The 27,070-nt window shown below is 46.6% G+C and overlaps 1 protein-coding gene across 3 annotated transcripts; it reads right to left on the minus strand.

Annotated features, from left to right (window-relative positions):
- LOC123762520 (uncharacterized) lies at nucleotides 1-26,923 on the minus strand. 3 transcript variants are annotated; one of them, XM_045749033.2, is made up of 3 exons: nucleotides 25,369-26,923; nucleotides 9,907-10,242; nucleotides 1-4,500 (listed from the first exon to the last, which is right to left on the minus strand). In XM_045749033.2, exons 1-2 carry the CDS (start codon nucleotides 26,708-26,710, stop codon nucleotides 9,947-9,949), a joined length of 1,638 nt encoding a protein of 545 aa, XP_045604989.1. In that variant the 5' UTR covers nucleotides 26,711-26,923; the 3' UTR covers nucleotides 1-4,500; nucleotides 9,907-9,946. The 3 variants fall into 3 exon arrangements, with proteins under 3 accessions (XP_045604989.1, XP_045604976.1, XP_045604997.2); XM_045749020.2 differs by lacking the exon at nucleotides 9,907-10,242 and having other exon boundaries at nucleotides 25,369-26,920; XM_045749041.2 differs by lacking the exon at nucleotides 25,369-26,923 and having other exon boundaries at nucleotides 8,419-10,242.
- Nucleotides 26,924-27,070: the final 147 nt, after the last annotated feature.

Genomic DNA, 27,070 nt, shown 5'->3' on the forward strand with positions numbered 1-27,070 from the left:
TTAATCAATAAAGCAATATACTTTAAGTAAGGGTAACAAAGGAACATACAAACAAATAAATGAAATACAGGTAGCCAGAAATATTATTGCACCAGAATGAAATAACACAATATAATTATATATAAGCACTGATCACTATCTTAAAACTTAAATGAATAGATGAGTATGCAAATAATGGTCTAACCAGAGAGTTAGCTATGTTAATTGAGCAAAACCAGACTCCAAAGACTTCTCATATCTACAGATCCTCTCCAGTCAGCTCACCATAGCCTGTGCTGCTTGGAGCTTTTTGTTCCAGGTAGCGAATCTTAAACAACCACCATCACCCCCCACGCGACTAACGTGGCTAGAGCATGCACGGCGTGGCGTCTACACATTACCAACTAAGGACCGCATGAAATCTTTAGATACTCTGCTGTCTGAGAGTAATACTTATTAACATATTTGTAAATACACTAATATACATTTAACACTAATAATGTGTAATTAAAAGAAATGTACATACAGTAAACTGAAATATTTACAGGCGTGAATCAGTGAGGCTCTGTTGGGTACACTGCACGCATCATTGGAACATCCATATATGGTCATCCCCCCCATGAGACGCCACTCTCTCCCCTAACATGACTAAACCTGCAATAGTAATAACTAAAATATCTCGTACAGGCACACTACAGCATGCTACATTTAACTCAAACATACATACTGGAAAACAAATGGACATAATGATTAATTTCAAATAACTGAGGAAAGAATAATGAACTTACATGTTTATCATGATAAAGGTTAGAATCAAGTATTATGGATTCATAACAGTTGGCACTGAGTATTGGTCTTGAAGTTGTTAGTGTGCTGTTTTCTTGAGTGGAGGGAGGGTTTCCTTGCCTTGTTAAATGCTGCTCTCTTATTTTAGTGTGCATTGCAGTGTTAGTCTTATTCTTGTGCTGCGTTTCAGAGTCTTCTGCATAACCTGCAATGTCTCTTCATTTCTTTTGGTTTCAGGACTACGCTGGAGTGGATAAATCTTGTAAAATTCAGGGACGACCAGATGTGGATAAAGCCAGGTAGAGTCAAGGCTCTTGTGGATCGTTGAGGCTTCTATGACCCTGTCCTAGCTTCCCCATGGCTCTTAGTTGGTCGTCTCTGTTGTTGTAAAAGTTTGTATTGGGTGTTCTGGTCCCTGGGGCGTGTCTTCTTCACTGTCTGCAAAGCCCATGTATGTAATTCCGTCTCCTCGGCAGTCGTAGGTTGGGATGTACTGCTGTGAGTGGCTATGGTAGCAGGTGGGTCTGGGTTGAGAGGTGTTGTCTGCGATAGATGAGACCTGAGGTTGTGTTTCCTGGTTGGTCTGTCAAACTTTGAGCCGTACACTTGGAGAAGTAGTTGGAGATGCAACTGGGGGACGGTTATGTTGAGGTGAGGTAGCAGGTGCTGGGCCCGGTGGTTTTGCTTGCACTGTTGCAAGGTCGGCTGCTGCTGCTGTCTGAGGCGTGTTGAGGTGGGGTGGCTGATGCAGAGACAAAGGCAGGTGGAGCTTGCACTGATGCTGGATTCACTGTTGTTGCTGCTGCTGCTGTTACTGCTTATCACCTGTAGCACCTGTTGCTAACTTGCAAAGGCAGGGTCGGACCAGACGAGCATCTTCTAGTAGGTAACCCTGTCTGGGGCCACACACTTATCACAGCCTCGTCCAAATAGGGCACAGTACCCAGGCAACTAGCACACACTTCCTCCCGGCAACAACAGCGCTTCCTCAAGACGTGTTCACGGTGTAGATTCACAGCTTTATCGCTGGCTAAGACGCATTACTCTGGTGGGCCAACCCTACTTCCAATATATATCCCTGAATATAAACATGGAAATCTGGAGGGCCTTCTTAGGTAATGAGTATTGTCAGATATAGACTCACTCTCTCCTCGGCTAAAACTCGCTTTCTCTCCAGGTGGGGACCTGCCTTCCTGTGCGGTGAAAGTTCAGCGGGGGGGGGGGGAGGTATTCGTCCCCTCCTTCCAGGCAGAATCGCAGCACGTGCTTACTCCTTGTGACACCCTGTTTGGTAGTATTTCTATACCGAGCCTCGTGATAGTGCAAGACAATTGGCAATGGGAGTTACCCTTCGAGTAGACTTTCAAGATGCACGGAGTCTTCGTAAATGCGCTGAACCGGGTTCAAATTTATCGCAATGCTACTTCAAACTATTAGTTTTGACTCTCCAAGCTTGTATTCTTTTTCAGATTGTTCCACAGTGATAATGATTTTATTTGCGTTACTAAATGTTCCATTAATCTCGTATATAAACATTACCGCTCCAAGATGTGGTACAGGAGCCCTGGTCAGAGACCGGGCCGCGGGGAGTTTGACCCCCCGGAAACAACGCAAGGAAACCTTCATTGTTCTGAACTCCACTGTATGTCCATAGATAAAGTAAGGACTCTTATTACAACCATGTGACGTATTTAATCTCGTACAGATTTTTTTTTCATTAATTTTTAAAAACACAATATATACAATACAAGAAAAGTACACATTAGCAACTTAACCTTACATACAGAAACATATGCAATAGTTTAACAATTTATAAACAACAACTGACTGAACAGTTCATGGAAAGGAAAGAAATATATGCAACAAAACATAGACCTAAAACAGAGTAATACACAAGTACTGAAACATACCTCTCCCTATTATCATCACATGTACAAGTGTACAAAACCAATACACATAAGGGAACATGACGCTCCAATCAACAATGCAGCGCAAGAAAATATTTACAAATAAATGAATAAACACAAGGTACCTCCAGCCCTCGGAGGTCGTTATGTACAACGGAAACAAGACACAAGAGGCGTTATAAACTTGACAAGATATATTCTCAGTGAAAAAATTAAGGCTTTTAGATGCTTGGGGGCTAAGCCTCAACAAACTCTGCAGAATGACTGGTGAGAGTAGTGGAATGGTTGCAGGGAGAGATGATCGGACCTGTTCCCATGCCCCCCGTTGAAATGGGGCTCGAGTTATCCCTCATTTCCCCCTTCAAGGAACTGTTAGATGTCGGTGATAGATTTGTATGGATGTTTTCAGCACTTGAATGGCACACAAATTTGGCGTCCACCACACGGCAGTGCTCTGCAGGTGTGGGTTCTGCATCAAACCCTACGAAACGTTCTGGGTAATTTGTGGTTGCACGAGGACATGGGGTAGATGGTCAGTCGGTCCTCTTGCCTCCCCCTATTTACGTTCCATGGACCTAATGAAGTCAGTAAGGGGAAGACATGCCAAAACGCGTGTCTTAATTACTCTTAAGCACTAACTAGGCTCCCACCGATGTCCTTACACAAATCCTATTCCCCAAAAATCAACTTTGCTCTCGCAAGTTAGCGACCCAGTACTTGTACCCATGATTTACTTGTCGACTCCCTGCAGTCTGGTCCAGGTCAGACTCCATCTCTAGTAATTCTGCCCACATTCCACACACTGGCAACTCTCATGACAGACATAAACTGTGTCTCAGCTTGTCGGAGATAACATCCGGTCATGTACTAGCTCGCTTCCGGTTGTACAAGGTCAAAGAAGTCACCGGTGGCCTCTTACAAAATGCGGATGCTTTGAGAACTTAACATATACTGAGGTCCAAAGTACTGCATCATCTCTATCCTCAAAAACAGCCAGTCAAACAACACCGAAACTCTCGTGCAGCAGTACTTTGAGAAAAACTAAATATAATTTCATTTAGGTCACAATAGTTTAGCAGAGACTTTAGTACTAGAGATGTCATTGGCTAGGTCTTGGGAAAATGTAATGAGCTTAAATGGAGAGCCTAAACTACTTGGCCTAACTTTGTGAGCAACCAGAAGACGGGATGCTGTCGTCAGCAACCTCACACTGGCTGAAACATTCTCAAGGATATCACTTTACCAGTGATCATTCCTGCCTCAGCTGATTCCCATTTAAAACATGCTCTTTCAATAAATAAATGTAATAAAAGTAACCTTAAAATGACAAAATGCTGGGTAACAGTGTGTAATAATTAATAGAAACATCAGTGTTATTAAAAGAAAACGGGCTAGAAGACTGCGCCGTAGACACTGTTCTCACTAACATGGGCTGAGCCTCTCTCGCCAGGGGCAGCGGTGGGCTGGCACACGGCGCCGTAGACACTGTTCTCACTAACATGGGCTGAGCCCCTCTCGCCAGGGGCAGCGGTGGGCTGGCACACGGCGCCGTAGACACTGTTCTCACTAACATGGGCTGAGCCCCTCTCGCCAGGGGCAGCGGTGTGCTGGCAGTCGGCGTCGACACTGTCGTGGGGCGTCCCTGCACCGCCCCGTAGCTCCACCAAATTAATGTTTTCGTATACCGGGTTCTCCAGGGATCCTTCAGGACCAGTATGTGACGCTGAAGAATGGTCCGAGAACCTAATGACGTTTTCATAGATCGGGCTCTCGGGAGATTCTGCAGCGGGAGACGCTGGTGTCTGGGCCGAACTGCTCTTGCCGCCTCCTGAAACAGTGTTTTTGTTACATTTATCTTTACACACAAACAATATTACTCTCACTTAGTTAATTTTACACTCACTCGCAGGTTAAATAATACACCCTCACATGGGTAGGGGCAGTAAGCCCAGACTGGTCATAAGACTGTGGGCTTGGGTCGTGGTTGGGTTCCGACTGGGACCCAATCACATCCAGCTGCACCTGTGTACTGCAACAATCGGTCATTGCACTACACCCATAGCAGTGTAAAATGTTGTCATTGCATTTAAGCACTGCATGGCAGTAGTTTGCTACTTCATTTCACACCCCGTTGCTACTTTATTTTTGTATATATTTTATTTCTTCACTCCTTTGCTTCATTAAACATCGATAATATGTATCTACAGGTTTATAATTAGCAAAATAAGTCTGACTGAATAGTTCAGCTAATAGGTTTGTGTTATCAGAGCAGTCTTATCTATGTGGTCACCCATTCGTTAATTGACTAGACAAACCATTACCTATTGGGTTTATTCAATCCATTAACGTGTTTATCTGATCCTAGTGTAAAGCCTTTACCTGACACATTGCTCTTCATTAATAACAAATTATCAAGAGTCGACCGTCAACTTGTGGGTTCTCGGACAAAGTTTTTTTTAAGTAATATTTTTGTTAGAGCTTCAAATGAAGTTAGCAACATTTTCGAGCGAGGTTCCTTACCACTCACTTCAAGGCCTTTCCAAACTCCCCCACCCTGGCACCTCTTCCCCTCCCCCCCACCCTTGGTACCTTGTTCCCCTCCCCCCACCCTGGCGCTTGTTCCCCACCCCCCACCTTGGCACTTGTTCCCCTCCCCCCACCCTGGCACTTGTTCCCTCTCCCCCCCACCCTGGCACCTGTTCCCCTCCCCCCCTGGCACTTGTTCCCCTCCCCCACCCTGGCACCTTGTTCCCCTCCCCCCCACCCTGGCACTTGTTCCCCTCCCCCCCACCCTGGCACTTGTTCCCCTCCCCCCACCTTGGTACTTGTTCCCCTCCCCCCAAGCACTTGTTCCCCTCCCCCCAGTGCTCTGCAGGTGGCACTGGTTTTCCTTCCCCCCCACCCTGGCACTTGTTCCCCTCCCCCCCACCCTGGCACCTGTTCCCCTCCCCCACCTTGGTACTTGTTCCCCTCCCCCCCACCCTGGCACTTGTTCCTCTCCCCCCCACCCTGGCACCTGTTCCCCTCCCCCCTGGCACTTGTTCCCCTCCCCCCCACCCTGGCACCTGTTCCCCTCCCCCCACCCTGGCACTTGTTCCCCTCCCCCCCACCCTGGCACTTGTTCCCCTCCCCCCACCTTGGTACTTGTTCCCCTCCCCCCAAGCACTTGTTCCCCTCCCCCCAAGCACTTGTTCCCCTCCCCCCAGTGCTCTGCAGGTGGCACTGGTTTTCCTTCCCCCCCACCCTGGCACTTGTTCCCCTCCCCCCCACCCTGGCACCTGTTCCCCTCCCCCACCTTGGTACTTGTTCCCCTCCCCCCCACCCTGGCACTTGTTCCCCTCCCCCCCCCGCACTTGTTCCCCTCCCCCCCACCCTGGCACCTGTTCCCCTCCCCCACCCTGGCACTTGTTCCCCTCCCCCCCACCCTGGTACTTGTTCCCCTCCCCCACCTTGGGACTTGTTCCCCTCCCCCACCCTGGCACCTGTTCCCCTCCCCCACCTTGGTACTTGTTCCCCTCCCCCCCACCCTGGCACTTGTTCCCCTCCCCCCACCTTGGTACTTGTTCCCCTCCCCCCCACCCTGGCACTTGTTCCCCTCCCCCCACCTTGGTACTTGTTCCCCTCCCCCCCACCCTGGCACTTGTTCCCCTCCCCCCACCCTGGCACTTGTTCCCCTCCCCCCCACCCTGGTACTTGTTCCCCTCCCCCCACCCTGGCACTTGTTCCCCTCCCCCCACCCTGGTACTTGTTCCTCTCCCCCCCAAACTGGCACTTGTTCCCCTCCCCCCCCACCCTGGCACTTGTTCCCCTCCTCCCCACCCTGGCACTTGTTCCCCTCCCCCCCCACCCTGGCACTTGTTCCCCTCCCCCCCCCACCCTGGTACTTGTTCCTCTCCCCCCCCCACCCTGGCACTTGTTCCCCCCCCACCCTGGCACTTGTTCCCCTCTCTCCCCCCCACCCTGGCACTTGTTCCCCTCCTCCCCACCCTGGCACTTGTTTCCCTCCTCCCCACCCTGGCACTTGTTCCCCTCCCCCCCACCCTGGCACTTGTTCCCCTCCCCCCACCCTGGCACTTGTTCCCCTCCTCCCCACCCTGGTACTTGTTCCTCTCCCCCCCACACCCTGGCACTTGTTCCCCTCCCTCCACCCTGGCACTTGTTCCCCTCCCCCCCACCCTCTCACTTGTTCCCCTCCCTCCACCCTGGCACTTGTTCCCCTCCCCCCCACCCTGGTACTTGTTCCTCTCCCCCCCCACCCTGGCACTTGTTCCCTTCCCCCCCACCCTGGCACTTGTTCCCCTCCCTCCACCCTGGCACTTGTTCCCCTCCCCCCCACCCTGGCACTTGTTCCCCTCCCTCCACCCTGGCACTTGTTCCCCTCCCCCCCCCACCCTGGCACTTGTTCCCTTCCCCTCCACCCTGGCACTTGTTCCCCTCCCTCCACCCTGGCACTTGTTCCCCTCCCCCCCCCACCCTGACACTTGTTCCCCTCCCCCCACCCTGGCACTTGTTCCCCTCCCCCCACCCTGGCACTTGTTCCCCTCCCTCCACCTTGGTACTTGTTCCCCTCCCCCCCACCCTGGCACTTGTTCCCCTCCCCCCCACCCTGGCACCTGTTCCCCTCCCCCCTGGCACTTGCCCCCCCCCACCCTGGCACTTGTTCCCCTCCCCCCCACCCTGGCACCTGTTCCCCTCCCCCCACCTTGGTACTTGTTCCCCTCCCCCCCACCCTGGCACTTGTTCCCCTCCCCCCCCACCCTGGCACTTGTTCCCCTCCCCCCACCCTGGCACTTGTTCCCCTCCCCCCCACCCTGGCACCTGTTCCCCTCCCCCCACCTTGGTACTTGTTCGACTCCCCCCCACCCTGGCACTTGTTCCCCTCCCCCCACCCTGGCACCTGTTCCCCTCCCCCCACCTTGGTACTTGTTCCCCTCCCCCCCACCCTGGCACTTGTTCCCCTCCCCCCACCTTGGTACTTGTTCCCCTCCCCCCACCCTGGCACTTGTTCCCCTCCCCCCCACCCTGGCACTTGTTCCCCTCCCCCCACCCTGGCACTTGTTCCCCTCCCCCCACCTTGGTACTTGTTCCCCTCCCCCCACCTTGGCACCTGTTCCCCTCCCCCCACCCTGGCACCTGTTCCCCTCCCCCCCCCACCCTGGCACCTGTTCCCCTCCCCCCCACTCTGGCACCTGTTTCCCTTCCCCACCCTGGCACCTGTTTCCCCCCCACCCTGGCACCTGTTCCCTTCCCCCCCCACCCTGGCACCTGTTCCCCTCCCCCCCTCACCCTGGCACCTGTTCCACTCACCCGCTGAGAAAGACAGACCTAGAGACAAACGTACACATAGAATCTGACACAGAAGCACATAAACACACAGATAGACGGGGGGAGGCAAAGAGGGAGAGAGGAAGCAAAGAAGAAAGGTGGAGAGGGAGGGAGAGAGAAGGATGTAGAAAGGGTATGTTGGGGGAGAAGGAGAAGAGGAAAAAAAAAGAGACAGAGGAAGGAAGCGGACGGGAGATTGGGGATAGAATGGAGGGGGAGGGGGACCCGGGCACCGCCGGATACTCCATCTAATACGACATGTAATACCTGCAGTTACTGACTAATTAAATGAATAAATTTAGTAATAACAGGATCGTTAAACTAAAATTAATGTGAAACGTTCAGTAATTGTTTCCAGAATCATACATTGACTGTCACATTTTGAATTAAACATTATTTATTTTATAACAGGGGTGCTTACTCCGTTTGTGAAGGAAAACGACGACCACAAGGAAAGCCACACTGAGCACACTTGTCAGAACGATTACAAGGAGTCTCGTATGATGACCACTTGCATGGGTGTCGTCAGCAGCTGAGGGGAGTGTTGACACAGACGTCTCAGGCTCTTCCTCAGCGGTGCCAGCGGTGGTATGGTCGGGGAGCGAGTTGAGGCAGTCTGGACCTGGGGCTTTGGTGCTCCAGTAAGACGACCCCTTAGCCACTACCTTCATGTGATGAAACCAGTTCGCCCCGTACAAGTAATCAAATGGCGATTTGTTTTCACATTTATCTACTTTGACATTAATTCCCCATGTATCAACTTTAAACCTCCTGTCATAATAACCAGCATTAAACTCAAGGGTGTACCAGCGAGGTCCGTCCTTGACACAAAGGTCTTCTTTGTTAAACACTCCGTCTTGTTCACCATGAGTTACTGTCAGTATAATACGTACAAACTCAAAGTCATCCTCGGGATAAAAGTAAAGAGTACCACTTTGTCGGTCGGTCTTCATAACTGCCTTTAAATTATTACTGACATGAACAGCTTCACTAAAACAGTTACTCTTTTTCCTCGGCAGAAGGGTCATGTCGGGATATAAATGTGACACAGTTGGTTGTAAGGTATTCTGCCCCGAGGACTGTGTCTCACCCATCGGTGTGTTTCCTGTTAGTGGCACATCTCTGGTGGAGACCAGTGGTGGGTGTTGGCTGGGGGAGCGGGCTGGTCCTGAGCTGGTAGTTAGTGGGGACTGATGCAGTCCTGGGCTGGTAGTTAGCGAAGACTGCTGCAGCCAAGTGGAGTACAGAGGTGTTGTGGAGTTGATGGGTGATGAGAGTTTTGGAAAAGACGCCGAGGATGGAATATGGTTTCCCAGGACTATGACCAGCGTCCAGCACTTCCATAGGACCACACACACCTTCAAGAGTTTCTCCTCCATCCAAAAGAGTTAACATAAACTTTGTTATAGCTGGTCGTCAGAGAACCGCAGGATAAACTAAGTTGGGGACAAACACTGATGTTACTCTGTACTGCTTGCCGCACACAGGACGTCTTCTCTTCCTGTAGCTCACATCCGTCAGCTGTTCACTTTTACTGTGTTCTACATCTGTATATCTTTTATCCCTTTCTTTGTACGCTTCCCTTAAATTGGCATTAGTGACTACGTGCGCGCACACTCAATCACGTATATGGAAATATACAGTGAATTGCGCACAATTGCCATTGTGAGCGCGGACGCAGAAGCGCAAACGTTCTGTCTCGTGTCATTCAAATACCAAGTGGAATTGACAGACGACAGTAAGAGAGCAAGACAATTATAAGAAACAATAATATGGGAACGAGAGAGTTCATGGACGTGTTCAACTAAACTTTCGAATCTTGCTAAACCTCTGTCTGGGAGTAAATTGGAGAGAATGAGTTAAATAAATAATAGCTTTCCAGCAACTAACGTGACAAAAATATAGATACATGTTGTTTTCGTTGTTTAAGGCTGTTTTGTCCCCAGAGGTTAGCAGACTGCGCCGTAGAGACTGTTCTCACTAACATGGGCTGAGCCCCTCTCGCCAGGGGCAGCGGTGGGCTGGCAGTCGGCGTCGTAGACACTGTCGTGGGGCGACGCTAGACCGCCCCGTAGTTCCACCAAATTAATGTTTTCGTATACCGGGTTCTCCAGGGATCCTTCAGGACCAGTATGTGACGCTGAAGAATGGTCCGAGAACCTAATGACGTTTTCATAGATCGGGCTCTCGGGAGATTCTGCAGCGGGAGACGCTGGTGGCTGGGCCGAACTGCTCCTGCCGCCTCCTGAAACAGTGTTTTTGATAAGTTTATCTGCAGACAATATTACACCTTGGTTCACAGTTAATAATATACCTTCACTCAGACAGTTAAATTCTAGCACCCATTTGTTTGCCTACTCCTGTAGTTATTTCAAGGTCTTCCTTTTACTTTCAATAATCCTTCCCGGTTTTTACACTCTGCATTACCTTCGCATCGTCTGAAAGCATTGGCATGCACGAGCTTATTCCTTATGTTCATCACATACCTCAGACCATTCCCTCTGCCAATTTGGGTGAGGCTGGCCCCAAGCGTCTGGCCTCCAACTTCGAAGAGACAGACATTCCCTTATAGTATAAATATACTGTACAGGGTGTTTAATTTTTTTGTATATCATTTGTGATGTAAAAATCTGAGTATCTACATAGACTAGGCAAATGAAACTAAAAAGGTTTAATGTCGAGTTAAATAAGATTTATTCATCAAAATTCTATTGAGAATTTCAAAGGCATGTGAATTTCATGAACGATTTCACAGGTTTACAATAAGCGCGCCGCCAGTGGCCCGGCCCGCGCTCAGTGGGTAGTCCAGCTCCCGCCACACAACTGCACCCGAGGCTGTGATTCTCTGCTCGAATTTCTCTAGGAACTGAAAGGATGACGTTCAAATTCGTTTTCTTAAAGTTTTCCGTGCATATTGACACAATAGCTTGCGGTTTTGCTTGTCTGTCTATAAGATCTGAAAGAGCTGCAGCTTGTAAGGTGTCATTAATTAATAAGCGTTTCCTTGCGACACGCCAAACTCGTTGAAGGAATCTCGATTTCAAGACTTGATCTTCTTATGGACATCCTGGGGCTTCGCAAAAATGTTTCCCGAACCCGCTCGACCATCTCTTCTGGTACTGGTGGTCGTCCAGATTCTTTTATACCCTGCACAGACAGCCTTCATCTTTGAACTTTTTGTGCTTTGTTCAAATTTGAATTGCAGTTGGTGCATTTTTAGCAAATTCTCTCGCCAATGCACGCTGCGCAGTTTTGTTCGTCTGTGTTCAAACATACCCAAGTACATACAACTTTTTTTCTTTTCTAGTGAATGGATGGTGCTACATAGCCTTCCCGGCTTGGTGCCTTCTTTGATAATTACTTACTTTCAGTATATGCGGTTTCTATACCTTAAAAGAAAAACATTTAAACAAAGTTTTTTTGAGTTTCTTCACATGCTGTTAAATTTTAGATTATTTGAATGAGAATTGGTCACGTTATTAGATTACAATGATGTGTTTCTGAAACACCCGATTATATCATTGACTGTGACAGATAGGGTGAGATCAATGATGCTAACGCGAATCTTTTCTATTTTGCTTACGTTTTTTCTCAATTGAGAAAAAAGTTGAACAATTAAATCTCCAAAAGTTCATTTTTACAATTTTATTTGGCCTGATGCTAAAAGATGTGTTTTGACAACTCTTGTTAACATTATCAAAGGCAGAGTTTGAATGATTACAAAACTGTTGTAGTTTTAGATTTAGCTACTCAGAACGAAGTTTCCATGTAGCACGGGCTATGGTGAGCCCGTAATTGAGTTCGATTATTCGCGATAACCTTGTTTCTGTGATATTTGGGTCTAAGTTTAAAATGGAGGAGGGGATTCCTACTTTTTTCCCTGTTTATTTATCGTTTCTGTTTTAGTGTACTGGTTTTAGTCTTGTTTTATTAACATTATCTTGGAGGCGGATGTAGATGCAGAATGTTTACTAGTGAGTCCCATTCCTCAACGGCTTTTCTAATCATTGTAGTCGCGGTGGAATGTGCATCTAATGCAGCTGCTGTCGTTGGATTAATGTTGAGTTGGATGCGCAGGGCTTCAGTAGCTTCACATTCCAGTAAGTAGTGCAATAGTGGCGCCTCTGCTTCTGTTCCACAGATATGACACTCTTTAACTATTGGGTTCATTACCTCCCAGCAGCACTTGTAACCAAGTCTGAGTCAGTGTATGGCTATTGCAATGTCTCTGGATATCTTTTTGTCAGGCTTGAAAGAGGAGTAACCAGTGGCTTGTTCGTACCATATCGCAGTGGATCTTCCTTCCGCTACTTTAGCTCTTTGACGACTTTTGATAGTTGAGAATATTTTCTTCTTGATTTGCTCTTTAATCTGTGAGAAACTTGGAGGTATTTGAATCTATACAACAAGTAGAGCAGTGGCAGTTTTTGCTAGTGAGTCTGCCTTTTCATTACCATCTATGCCAATGTGACTTGGTATCCAATTTAGGGTGATTGACAGCCCTAGATTATGGGCTTCTTTTCCTATATTTAGAATTTCTGTGAGGAGTTCTATATTATCTCTGTGCTGACTGGATAACAATGCCTGGAGCGAAGATTTAGAGTCTGTATGAATGATGACATCATTTAAATTATTCTCAATTGTATAGTTTATTGCCTCCTTTAGGGCATATAATTCTGTTTGCAATGTTGAGCACCCATTTACAAAGCTTGATTGATTGATTGATAAAGATTAAGCCACCCAAGAGGTGGCACGGGCATGAATAGCCCGTAAGTGGTACAACTTTTTTTTTCAGTAATTCTTTTCAGTATTCTGAGGTTGCATTTAATCATCAAGCTGTTATCGCGGGGGAGGATACTGCTTCACAGTCTTTATGAGGGTGTCCAGCTGCTGGACACCTTTGTTGACCAGGAGAGTGGCTGTGTTGATGGCTTCAGGGTGGCCACTGCAAGATTTAGGAACTCTTAAAGCTCTTGTAAGGTCGTTGGTCACTTCACATTCCAGAAGATAGTGAAGTAATGGCTTTTCTGTGACAGTTTGGCAGAAGATGCACTCTCTCTGTCGGGGTTTACCAATCTCTCAGTTGCATCTGTAACCTAGACGTAGTCTATATAACCTAACTGCTATTTCCCTGTGGATTCCTTTTGGGATATTTAACCTTTCTAATTTGGTTGCCTGAAGATACCATTTTGCAGAGGGCGAACCTTCAGCTATTCTCTGGTGCAGGTAGGCTTTGTTGAGGTGTGAGAGTTTTTTGGTGGTGATGTTTTTATGTTCTCTAGGGCTGGGTTGAATTGTTTTATGTATCACTGGATGACGAGTTGCCAATTTAGCAATTTCATCAGCTTTCTCATTTAATGGGATTCCAACATGGGATGGGATCCAGTTTAAGGTTATGTTGAGTCCTTTGCCTTTAGCGACTGCTCCAAGATACAAAATGGTGGTAATTGTTTCCACATTATCTTTCCACTGTTTTTGTCCTAGTATTTGAAGTGCAGCTTTTGAGTCTATGTGTATGATTGCATTTTGAGTGTTTTGTGCAATCACATATGCGAATGCCTGTTGTATGGCGAACAGCTCAGTTTGGGTTGATGATACTAGTCCTCCCAGTCTCCAGTATGCCTGTACGCTGGCCGTGCAAAGAGCAGCGCCAGCACTCTCATATTCTGTGTCCACCGATCCGTCTGTGAAGATGTGGGTGGCTACTGCTATGCCATACATTTGCTCTTCTATTATGCGCCTTAGGATTGTCGGATCATAGGCAGCCTTTTTCATTGGGAGACTTTCTATTACTATTTTGAAAGTAGGCTCTTCCCACGGTGCGGAAGGAGTGTAATTTGGGTGTGGATGATCACTCTCTTTATCAAGAATCATGCTTTTTAAATGTAGTCCGTTTAGGACTTTTCCTGCTCTTGCAGCCCAAGAGTTTCCATTGTTTTGGCCTAGTCCAACCACCAAGGCCTGCCGTACTGGGATTGGATCAGAAGAAATAATTATCTTACTGATAATTGTAGCTGTCCTTTGTGATATTCTTTCTTGTAGAGAGGGCAAACCCGTCTCCAGTCTAAGAGTTTCAAGCCTGGTCCACATGGGGGCTCCCAGTGCGGCTCTCATAGCATTGTTTTGGGCAACTTCAAGCTTTTTCCACTGTTGGTGTGATAAATTTGTGAGTGCAGGTGCGGCATAATCGATCACTGATCTGACTACGTACATAGTATGTGCGAAGGACTTGCAGATTGGTTCCTCCAGAGAGGGAGGTTTTACAAAGCTTTCTACTGCTGGATATATAGCCGAGAATGAGGTGAAGGTGAAACATCTGACTTGTGGGTCAATGGGCTCATTACATCTTGCAAACATCGCCTGTTTGCATGATGCTTGGGGCAGTATGCTGTGTGTTCTGGAAGTTGATAAAGTGTAATTTGGTGCTGGTTGGCTGATGATACATGACTTGGTTTGCATGGTGTATAATGCCTCGCCGATGTCCAGTCTTCCGTTGTCGCTGTATCTGTCGATTATTATTGTGTTGAACAAATAAATGAACAAATTCAGTAGAATTTCTGGTTGCAGTTCTTATACCATGTCGTAGCTCAGTCGATTAAGGCAGCGTCTGGGATGCTCCCGGACGTCGGTTCGAATCCTCGTCACGGCCCTTGTGGGTTTGTTCATTTGATGCATCACGCTATTATGATTTCTGTGTGTAATTATTGTGTTGTTTGTGAGGATATCTCTGGTGATAATCAGGTTATGTATAAAGATTATGTTCCTTGATAGAGCCTTGATGTTTGAACATCGTTAGGCATCTCGAAAGAGATGATGATGTCTTGCCTATATATTGAGTTCGTTGACGCTGGCAGTCCCCAAGTGGGAATGTGAAGACATGTTTCAAGGGTCTTTGTTTGGTGTCTTGAAGGTTTTCCATGAGCAAGTTGGCAATCTTCTTGCTCTTATAGTATATTATTAGTTCTATCTTCTGGTTGGTGTCAGTAGGGGTTTACCTGGTGGTCACTAGTGACCACCAGGTAAAATATATTTTCCTGGTGGTCACTAGACAGATAGTGACCATCAGGTTAATTCAGGAACCACACAAAAAACATTAACTTAATTGCAAAACTTCCTTAACAAATATTTTCACTTGAGAGTATTGGTAGTGTCCCATGGCATCAGTGTAACAAGAGAGCAGTACATAGTGGTACAACATGAACATCATAACAGCATGAACAAGCCACATGGAGGATGAACAAACCACAGGCGCCAGACAGGCGGCGGCAGACAATGTAAAAGTTACACCTCAGTACCAGGTAACCAGGAGGACAGGTCAACGGTCACCAAGTCACGAAGAGGTCAGAGTTGATGCCGTCATGATAATCTTCAGGGATTAACCCCTAAACACCAAAATGCAAATCCCTCATGTTCAGCTGAGTAGCAGATCATGGAAGGGGCAGTAGAGTGGGCGCAGCCCCAGGAGGACGGTGTGTGTGGACTCAGGTAGGGAACATCAACTCCAGGAAAACTGTGGAACATTATAAGAGTAAGTACGGCTCTCTTGTACTAAATCACCTCATTCAGTACTCATGGCCTCTAGTAGGGAATATAGGTAGGGAGTGTCTTAATTAATTATTTCAAATAAAATCATATATTGTCAAGTGTTATTAAATGTGTATTAATGGTTCCTTGTCTTAGTGATATTGGGCCTACCGTCCCCTTTGCCCTAGTGATCTAGTGTCCGTAACTATCCAGTACTCCTTCCCCCGTCCGTCCCGTGTTGAGGTGAAAGTATTGGGTGTGTCCCGCCTTATTCTTGTGTACTCTAGAGTTCCCAAGTGGTCAGGATTATTCGAGTGACAGGCCAGGATCCTTGTACCGTTCAATTGTCCCCTACACCTGTCCTGGTAGGTTATTCCATCTGCAAGACCTACGAACCTCACTCCCGTCCCCTGTCCGGTAACTCAGGGTGGTGGCAGCGTCACTCGGTAACTCATACGATAGGCTATGACTACGAATATCTCTATCTTTCTGTCTCACTCTCCCTCACTAGTGTCTCAGTCTCCCTCGCCCTCACTCGTTCTCGTTCTCCCTCCCTTGCTCTCGTTCTCGCTCTGCCTCACTCTTCCTCACTCTTCCTCACTCTTCCTCACTCTTCCTCACTCTTCCTCACTCTTCCTCTCTCTCTCTCTCTCTCTCTCTCTCTCTCTCTCTCTCTCTCTCTCTCTCTCTCTCTCTCTCTCTCTCTCTCTCTCTCCCCTCTGTTTACTGGTTTCCGTCCGTGTATGACGGCCCGAGTGTTAACATCTTACATGATCGGTAGAGCATCCGTTATTACCATAGGAAGAGCGGAGATAGCACGGTTAGTTCGTTGGTAGTAGCGGGGTGCGTGGTCGAGATATTACAATGCGAGTTATTACATCAGATCCTGTGGATAGAGGTGTTCTTTATGGCATCACTTATGTTATATATATATATATATATATATATATATATATATATATATATATATATATATATATATATATATATATATATATATATATATATATATATATATATAAAATAACAACTCAATGTCCCCTCCTCCCTCTTGATCCTGGACAGTGTGTTATAATGACTATCCAACCTGCCACAAGGGAGTTACATTAGTTAATAACAATAGGGACCATTTTTACACCAAGCGCGCACTACAAATTGTTGAAACAAAAGTTAAAAAAATAAGGTATTCATAAAGTAGATAAACACTAGTCTGGCTACCTGGGTATGCCTGGATAGATCCGATGTTCAGGTTCCCCCCTCACACCCTTCCCATCTCTCCCCCTCACACCCTCCCTATCTCCTTCCCTCACACCCTTCCCATTTCGCCCCCCCCCTCACACCCTCCCCATCTCCTACCTCTCACACACTCCTCATGTCCTCCCATACTCTCTCCATCTCTTCCCAACACACGCACACACCTGTCTTCCCCCTTTCAGCACACACACACGGCATTCCCCCATCTCCTCCCACCCACCCCACAGACACATGTCTCCCCCCATTTCCTCCCTCCCTGCACTCACATGCCCTTTCACTATGGCTCTCCCTGCCCACACATCTACATCTTCATGCTCCCTGCCAACACTCGCCCTTTCCTATCAACTTGTCAACTCATCCCAGGCTCACACACACGTCGCCCGTCACTGTAATCAAAAGGTTGCGCCTGGAATGCAAATTTGTCAGCTGAACACACGTTTTAAAAGTAAATACCTGAACTCATTATCATAGTAATGCTAAAATCTATGAACTCAGTACATAACATTTCACATCGACAAATTTTGTCTTATAGAGGCATTAAGTCCATGGCACCCTTCAAGGAGGCACAGCTGGGCCGATTCTGAGCTTCCTATTACACCCCCCCTTAAAAAATTACTATTAATCCTGCAAAGTTGAATGAGTCTGATCTCAAGTGTCTGGACTCTCAGGCAGACAAACACATTCTCTTATCGATACTAGATACGGTAGCCGGCGGTTCCCGGGTCGATCAGTTGACCAGGTCTAGCCTACACACCCGATCTTCCCCTACACACTCCATCTCTCTCTCTCTTTACCAGCACCCTCCCGGTCTGCCCCCAATACTGTTACAATCTTCAGTACACTGTTCAGTCTTCACTGTAAACATCTTCACATCTACATTCCTCCCACCACACCTTCACCATCTCCCGCCCACACACCCTCCCCATATCCCAACCCCAAATCCTTCCCCATGTAATCAAACTTACACACGCCATCTCCTGGCACACTTTCCCCATTTCCCTTCCTGCATGTGCGTGCGCGCGTGCGCACACACACACACACACACACACACACACACACACACACACACACACACACACACACACACACACACACACACACACACACACACACACACACCTTATCCTAGCATGGATAAGGAACTACCTAACAGGAAGGAGCCAAAGAGTTACGGTAAGGGGCGAGAAGTCGGACTGGCGAACAGTAACAAGTGGAGTACCACAAGGATCGGTGCTGGGACCAATTCTATTTCTTGTATATGTTAACGACATGTTTACAGGCGTAGAGTCCTACATGTCGATGTTTGCGGATGACGCAAAGTTGATGAGAAGAGTTGTGACAGATGAGGATTGCAGGATCCTCCAAGAGGACCTGAACAGGTTGCAGAGATGGTCAGAGAAATGGCTACTGGAATTCAACACGAGCAAATGTAAAGTTATGGAAATGAGACTAGGAGATAGGAGACCAAAGGGACAGTACACAATGAAGGGGAACAGCCTACCTGTGACGCCGCGCGAAAGAGACCTGGGGGTGGACGTAACACCTAATCTATCTCCTGAGGCACATATAAATAGGATAACGACAGCAGCGTACTCTACACTGGCAAAAGTTAGAACATCATTCAGAAACCTAAGTAAGGAGGCATTAAGGGCGCTTTACACTGCCTACGTAAGGCCAGTCTTAGAGTATGCCGCCTCATCATGGAGTCCCCATCTGAAGAAGCATATAATGAAACTGGAAAAGGTTCAGAGGTTTGCAACGAGACTCATCCCAGAGCTACGAGGGATGGGGTATGAGGAGCGCCTGAGGGAACTGTGCCTTACGACACTAGAAAGAAGAAGGGAGAGGGGGGACATGATAGGAACGTATAAGATACTCAGAGGGATTGACAGAGTGGACATAGACGAAATGTTCACACGGAATAGTAACAGAACGAGGGGACATGGATGAAAGCTTGAAACTCAGATGAGTCACAGAGATGTTAGGAAGTTTTCTTTTAGCGTGAGAGTAGTGGGAAAATGGAATGCACTTCAGGAACAGGTTGTGGAAGCAAATACTATTCATAATTTTAAAACCAGGTATGATAGGGAAATGGGACAGGAGTCATTGCTGTAAACAACCGATGCTCGAAAGGCGGGATCCAAGAGTCAATTCTCGATCCTGCAGACACAACTAGGTGAGTACAACTAGGTGAGTACACACACCCACACACACACACAGACACACACACACACACACACACACACACACACACACACACACACACACACACACACACACACACACAAAGGGGCCGCGTAGCCTGGTGGATCAACCCGTTCTCGCACTTTCGTATAGTCAATATTGGCTTATTAAATACGTGCATATGTGACATACTAAACATACTAGTTTACCTTAAAAAGCTTCATAGAAAACACCGACGTTACCTAAACTTCTTATTATGTTAAGATAAACATCTTATTGCTTCGTAATTACAATTATTACATAACCTATTATAGGTATAGGTTAAGTAATAATTGAAATTACGAAGCAATAAGATGCTTATCTTAACATACTAAGAAGGTTAGGTAAGGTCGGTGTTTTCTATGAAGCTTTTCAAGGTAAACTAGTATGTTTAGTATGTCACATTTGCACATATTTAATAAGTCAATATTGACTGTAAGAAAGTGTGAGAACGGGTTGGGTGGATAGCGCGCAGGGCTCGTAATTCTGTGGCGCGGGTTCGATTCCTGCACGAGGCAGAAACAAATGGGCAAAGTTTCTTTCACCTTGAATGCCCCTGCTACCTAGCAGTAAATAGGTACCTGGGAGTTAGTCAGCTGTCACGGGCTGCTTCCTGGTGAGTGTGTGTGTGTGTGTGTGGTGTGAAAAAAAATAGTAGTTAGTTAACAGTTGATTGACAGTTGAGAGGCGGACCGAAAGAGCAAAGCTCAACCCCCGCAAACACAACTAGGCGAACTAGGTGAATACATCACACACACACACATGAGAAGGATTAAAACAGAAAACAGCATGAGGCTTCAAGATGTGCTGGACAAACTGAAGGAATGGTGGTGCCGGCCGGCCGACCGAACAGCACGCTGGACACGTGATAAAGTGGTCCCGGGTTCGATCCCGGGCGCCGGTGAGAAACGATGGGCAGAGTTTCTTTCACCCTGATGCTCCTGTTACCTAGCAGTAAATAGGTACCTGGGAATTAGTCAGCTGTCACGGGCTGCTTCCTGAGGGTGGAGGCCTGGTCGAGGACCGGGCCGCGGGGACACTAAAAAGCCCCGAAATCATCTCAAGATAACCTCAAGAATGGTCCAACAAATGGTTGTTAGTTTAACCCAAGCAAATGTAAAGTAATGAAGCTAGTGTAGAGGGCAGGAGGCCAGATACACGGTACCATTTGAGAGCTGAAATTATTCAAGAATCAGAGACAGAGACCTGGGGGTTAATATCCCGCCAAATATGTCCCCTGAAACCCACATCAAGAGGATAACATCAGCGAAATATGCCAGGTTGGCCAACATAAGAACAGCCTTTAGAAACTTTTGTTCTTTAGAGAAATCTCCTAAGTCCGCCCCATTGCTCTAACGAGTTCCGTCTGCAAACTCTTTGAACGTATGGTCAATGTCAGTCTGATGTGATTCTTGGAACACTATCATCACCTTTCCTCTTCTCAATTTGACTTTCGCAAGTGCCGTAGCACGACTGATGTCCTCGTGAACTTGGAGGTCTATATTCGTACTGCCTTTGCTGCGAAGACCGCCGTTGTTGCTGTCCCTTTTGACCTAGGAAAGGTTTATGACACCACCTGCAGATACTATATTCCATCCCAATTCCGTTCTTTTGGCCTTCGTGGTAATCTCTCTCTCTTCCTCCAGAGCTTCTTCTCTAGTTGTTCCTGTAGAGTGAGGCTTGGTACCACTCTCTCTGCTTCTTTTCAGCAATACGAAGGTGTATTCCAAGGTAGTATTCTGAGTTCTTTTCCTGGTTGCCCTCAATGGTCTTCTTTCCTTTTGCATTTTATCAGCGCTCTATGTTGATGACCTTACTCTGTGCTGTCAAGGTAATAACTCGCCTTTCCTCCAACGGCGGCTTCAACTTGCGATTAATGCCGTGTCGTCCTGGGCAACCAATCATGGCTTCAATTTCTCTATAACTAAGATTGTGCTATGACTTACTCGGAAGCAGGTTGTTCCTCATTCCCCTTTGTCGCTTTATGGTCATCCCCTTGTGTACAAACATTCTGCTAAGCTTTTGGGGTTAATCTTTGACACTTGTTTGTCTTGGGCTCCCCATATCTCTTACCTCAGAGTTGAATACTCTTTAAGGCCCTTAACTTACTTAAGATCTTGTCCTATATTTGCTGGGGAGCTGATGGGCACATGCTCCTCTATTTACATTCCTCTCTCGTGCTGTATAAACTCGATTATGGCTGTCCTACTTATTTGTCTGCCTCTCCCTCCACCCTTCGTCGTCTTGATGCTCTTCACCTTACTGGGTTACGCCTCAGCTCTGGTGCCTTTCGTTCGACTCCTACCCTGAGCCTGTACGTTGAAACCGGCATCCTATCTCTACTGGATCGCCGTGACCGCTATTGAGAGGGGTCCCAACAACACCCACTCTCGCTTATGTCGTATTTTGACCATTACCCCTCCTGTGCGCCCTGTTCCCTTTCGCCACCTTCCCCTTTCTGTACGATTGTCTCGCTTGCAAGGTTTTCTCGATCCATCCTTGCCCCCATGGAGAGTCCCCCCTTTCTAAGTTTTGTAAAACCTTGACCCACATGAGAGAGGCATTTACCCCTCCTACAGCTTTGAAACGCCTTTTCCTTGCTCACTTTTCTTTACACTCCCACTCCATTTCCGTCTTCACAGATGGATCCAAGTCTGCCGACAGTGTAGGCTTCTCCGTTGCATTTCCTATCTACAGCTACATGTGTCAACTGCCCCTGGAGACTAGCATCCTCACGGCAGAACTTTATGCAATTTTGTATGCACAAGACATGAGGGCACTGCGAAAGGCAACTACAAAAACAAAGGAAGATTAATAGCGAGAAAACAGTTGACGAAGACGTCAACTGTTTTCTCGCTATTAATCTTCTTTTGTTGTTGTAGTTGACTCTTGCAGTGCCCTCATGTCTCTAGACCTTTAATCCAGTCCATCCAGTGGTCGTCGAAATTCAACACTGGCTGTTTCTTTTTTCCAGCAGATTTAAGACAGGCGAGTTTTGCTGGGTTCCCAGCTATATTGATGTTTCCTTAAATGAGCGTGCGGATGGTGCCATGAAGGAGGCTATCCGCAGTTGTCCCATTTCCCACAAAGGTGTTCCTCATTTCGACTTATTTCTAGTTATTCATTCCTCAATCCGTGCTCGCTGGCAAGGTCATTGGTCTTGTGTTACTGGTAACAAAGTGCCTGCTCTTAATGGTAGCATGTCCCCGTGGCCTTCCTCCTACCACCATAACCGGCGGTGGGAAACGGCTATGGCAAGGCTGCATATTGGCTATATGTGTTTAACTCACAGGCAGTTAATGAAAACACGGTCCTGTTCCCTATTGTCCAAACTGCATTGCTCCTTATATGGTCTTACATATCCTTGTTGAATGTCCGGACTTTCCAGGATGTGCGTGTGTCTTGCTTCCTGACTGTTCCTCGCAGTCACTTGTCCCTTCGATGGAATCCTTGGTGAATCGGATATCTTCGATATCGTTCGCCTTATGCACTTTTGTTCTAGTATTGGCATCATTAGTGATAATTAGCGCCCTTTGAATACCCCGCACATTTGATGGTGATACATAGTATCACCAGCTTGGTGCCTTCTTTTGGTAATTAATTAATTACTTTAGAAACTTGTGTAAGGAATCATTCAGAACCTTGTATACCACATGTGTCAGACTAGTCCTGGAATACGCAGCTCCAGCGTGGAGTCCATATCTCTTCAAGCACAAGACTAAACTGGAGAAGGTTCTGAGGTTTGCAATCAGACTAGTATCTGAGCTGAGGGGTATGGGCTACAAGGAGAGACTATGGAAACCCAACCTCACGTTCCTGGAAGACAGAAGAGTTAAGGGAGACATGATCAACACGTACAAGATTCTCAGAGGAATTGATAGGGTAGATAAGATAGAGTAGATTATTTAACACAAGGGGCGCACACACTTGGGGGACACAGGTGGAAACTGAGTGGCCAAATGAGCCATAGACATATATTAGAAATAAAAAAAAAATATTTTCAGAGTAGTTAACAGATGGAATGCATTAGTCAGTGATGTGGTGGAGACTGACTCCATACACAGTTTCAAATGTAGATATGATAGAGCCCAATAAGCTCAGGAATCTTCACACCTGTTGATTGACAGTTGAGAGGCGGGACCAAAGAGCCGAAGCTCAACCGCCCCCCCCCCCCGCGAGCACAACTAGGTGAGTACAAACACACATTCCCTTTCCCCATCTCCGTCCCTGCTCTCACATACTTCCTTCTCTTCTACTCTTTCAACTTTCCTGTCACATCTCTTTCCTGCTCACTCACCTTCCCTACTCACACACCTTTCCCCCCATCACCTCTATTCCTGATATGTTCTGTTCTCTATCCCACCCATTCTTTCTTTCCCTCCTTCCCATTCTCAGTTCCATTATCGACGTTGATTCAAAGTCGATAACAGAAGAGAAATCTTATGTAAGAACTCTGTGAAGAAATCAAACCCCCCATTTTACACTTCATAGGACTCGCTGTGATTCACAACAGTAGCTGATCTTCTTAAGGAGGAGCACGGGCATCGTCCTCCAACGACCCTATGACACTCGCCATACAATCACAAGTCACAGAACCAAGTTGTGTTGAGGCTTGTGCCCTGGGACCGGATTCACGAGAGCACTTATGCAAATACTTACGAACGTGTACATCATTCCTCAATCTTTGACGGCTTTGGTTACATTTATTAAACAGTTTACAAGCATGAAAACTTCCCAATCAACTGTTGTTATTGTTAAAAACAGCCTCCCTTTGCTTCAGAGCTCATTAACTGTTTAATAATTGGAAACAAAGTCGCCAAAGATTGAGAAAAGATGTACAGGTTCGTAAGTGCTTGTGTAAGTACTTTCGTGAATCTGGCCCCTGGCCTCCATCTTTGGACAGACACAGACCCGTTCTCCTGTTTTGGCAGTACTTTTTATAGCTGTGGACCATCGTACATATATTGACGTAACAGACAATTAGTCAAATATGGTACTATTCACTTTATAGTCTGGAAAAAAATAAAGCTAAAAAAATAATTTAAATATTCCTATGCCTAGTAAAGCACACACATGTATTATATTAAGCCAAAGATAACGTGGCCTAGGATGACTTAGGCAATCCCGTCCTCGACTCAAGTCCATTCCATCCAGCGGTCGACCCCACAGATGCAATCATAAATTTTTACATGCTGTTCATGCAAAACAGGAATTTTCTCATATAAAAATTAATATTATAATATATTAACATATTGTGCAAATATAGGCATAGGTTAAGAGTTTAGGTTCTGTTGGCGATTATTTGTATTTGTAGTACGTGGGTGAAGCATTTACAGCGTTGTGGTTCGAACAAAATTCGTCAGTAAAACACTTGTTCCGGAAGTGTTCTAACGATGATGATTGATTGATGAAGATTAAGCCACCCAAGAGGTGGCACGGGCATGAATAGCCCGTAAGTGGTGGCCCTTTTGAGCCATTACCAGTATCAAGAGATGATACTGGAGATCTATGGAGGCGCGACTGCACCCTGCGTGACGGGAAACGTCTCCAGGACCAAATGGTGACCAAATGGTGGACCAAATGGTTAATGATTGATAAAGATTAAGCCACCCAAAAGGTAACACGGGCATGAATAGCCCGTAAGTGGTGGCCGTTTTGAGCCATACTGGAGATCTGCGGAGATGCATGTGCACCCTGTGTGACGGAAGATGTCTCCCGTGTGTTCTAACGAAATCGGTTGCGAGTCGTTTGTAAACCGTTTTTCATTCATAAACAGCGGGTTTGGCGGGTGGATGGAATCACCATTGGGTCTTTGTTTGGAGGGCGAGCTAGACTACGGGTAGGTTAGGTTTTATTAACAACACAAATACAACACCTTTAACGGTTTATCCAGATTCAATAGTGCCAAATTGAACTTTCTAATTGTCCACGTCAATATATGTATGATGATGGTCCATACGTTACTTCCTGTCTAAACAGGAAGATCATGAGCTGAATAGACAGACATTCTCGTATATAGATATAAATAGATTGGCCCTTCGCCGCATTTACCAGTCTGTCATAAAGTTTATTTAAATGACTTAAAGGAACTACAGAGATTAACGTGAACAATTTACATTGAACATAATTATAACATTATATTCATTCTAACAAAAATTAAAGTAATTATTATATTCTAATAAATATTAATTAAGTAATTATAACATTACATTTATACTAACAAAGAACTTGAATAAATTTCAGAATAACAAGCGAGATTCAAACTTATGCCACATATTCACAATAAATGTGTTAAGAATCTCCCACACTTTCACCGATAGTCACATTTGACAGAAAATAAACATAATGATATAAAAATGAGTTTACTTACTTCGTCTGTAAAGGACAATGGCGACAATAACGAAAGTCACACAGAAGACAATGGTCAGTACTACAGCAGAGATTATTATCTGGTCACGTTTTCCTTCGGCAGTGTTCTTATTAGTTGTGGGAAGTGTTGATAGAGGAGTACTAGACTCTGCCCCAGCGGTGGTGTCGTCAGCAGCTGAGGGGAGTGTTGCCACAGGCGCCCCAGACTCTCCCCCAGCGGTGGTGTAGTCGTGGAGCGGGTTGAGGCAGTCTGGACCTGGGACTCTGGTGCTCCAGTAAGACGACCCCTTAGCCTCTACCCTCATGTGATGAAACCAATTTAGATAATACAAGTAAGATGTTGGCGAATGATTAATACAATTATCTACTTTGACCATAATTCCCCATTTATTAGCCCCAGGAAAAGCCTCATAAGTACTAAACGCAAGAGTATACCAGCGTCGTGTTTCCTTGACACAAAGGTCACCTTTGTTAAACACTCCGTCTTGTTCACCATGAGTTACTGTCAGTATAATACGTACAAACTCAAAGTCATCCTCGGGATAAAAGGAAAGAGTACCACTTTGTTGGTCGGTCTTCATAACTTCCTTTAAATTATTACTGACATGAACACCTTCATTAAAACAGTCCATCCTCTTTTTCCTCCGCAGAAGGGTCGTGTTGTGATATATATGTGACACAATTGGTTGTAAGGTATTCTGCCCCGAGGACTGTGTCTCACCCATCGGTGTGTTTCCTGTTAGTGGCACATCTCTGGTGGAGACCAGTGGTGGGTGTTGCCTGGGGGAGCGGGCTGGTCCTGGGCTGGTAGTTAGTGGGGACTGCTGTAGTCCTGGGCTGGTAGTTAGCGGGGACTGCTGTAGTCCTGGGCTGGTAGTTAGCGGGGACTGCTGTAGTCCTGGGCTGGTAGTTAGCGGGGACTGCTGTAGTCCTGGGCTGGTAGTTAGCGGGGACTGCTGTAGTCCTGGGCTGGTAGTTAGCGGGGACTGCTGTAGTCCTGGGCTGGTAGTTAGGGCGGACTGCTGTAGTCCTAGACTGGTAGTTAGTGAAGTCTGCTGTAGTCCTGGGCTAGAAGTTAGCGGGGATTGCTGTAGTCCTGGGCTGGTAGTTAGCGAAGACTGCTGCAGCCAAAAGGAGTATGGAAGTGTTGTGTAGTTAATGGGTGATGAAAGCTGTGGCAGAGACGCGAAGGATGGAATTTGGTCCCCCAAAACTATGAGCACCGCCCAACACCTCCATACGATCTCGCACACTTTCAGGAGTTTCCCCTCCATCAGTAACTCATCGTGAAGCTCCACACATGGGAGCCGGGCTAGACTAAAAAGGCGCCCAGGCGTGTACATCTAGTGTGGTTCCCAGGCTTGTGAAACACAGGATGCCCACTTCGCTTTTCCTGTCACAAATACAGTTGACATTATACTGCCTATTGCTTTCTCTTGTTACCCTGACTTATTGTTCTGCACCAGTTCTTCTACTTTACACACCAGCGTTAATTATTGACTGCCAAAAACAACTTAAATATCAGTCGTAACGTAATATTGTTACGTCAGTTGTGGCCACAAGACAGTTTTGTGTTTTTTATATATATTTCTTGATTACAACAGTCAGTTTGTTGGCAGTGAAGTAGTGTTATGGTAGAGACGAAGCCTGGAGCAGGGCAGAGAGCTGAGTGAGACCGGAGGTAGAGAGCTCGGATGCTGAGC

This window comes from Procambarus clarkii, chromosome 5, assembly GCF_040958095.1.
Source record: "Procambarus clarkii isolate CNS0578487 chromosome 5, FALCON_Pclarkii_2.0, whole genome shotgun sequence".
Classification (NCBI taxonomy): Eukaryota; Metazoa; Arthropoda; class Malacostraca; order Decapoda; family Cambaridae; genus Procambarus; species Procambarus clarkii.

Bases quoted from the DNA above. Each gene is read 5' to 3' on its own strand.
- LOC123762520 (XM_045749020.2), bottom strand. From the start codon at position 26,710: ATGTACACGCCTGGGCGCCTTTTTAGTCTAGCCCGGCTCCCATGTGTG. The intron at 4,501-25,368 runs GTAAGTAAACTC...ACACTGTTTCAG, and splicing joins CATTGTCCTTTACAGACGAA to GAGGCGGCAAGAGCAGTTCG.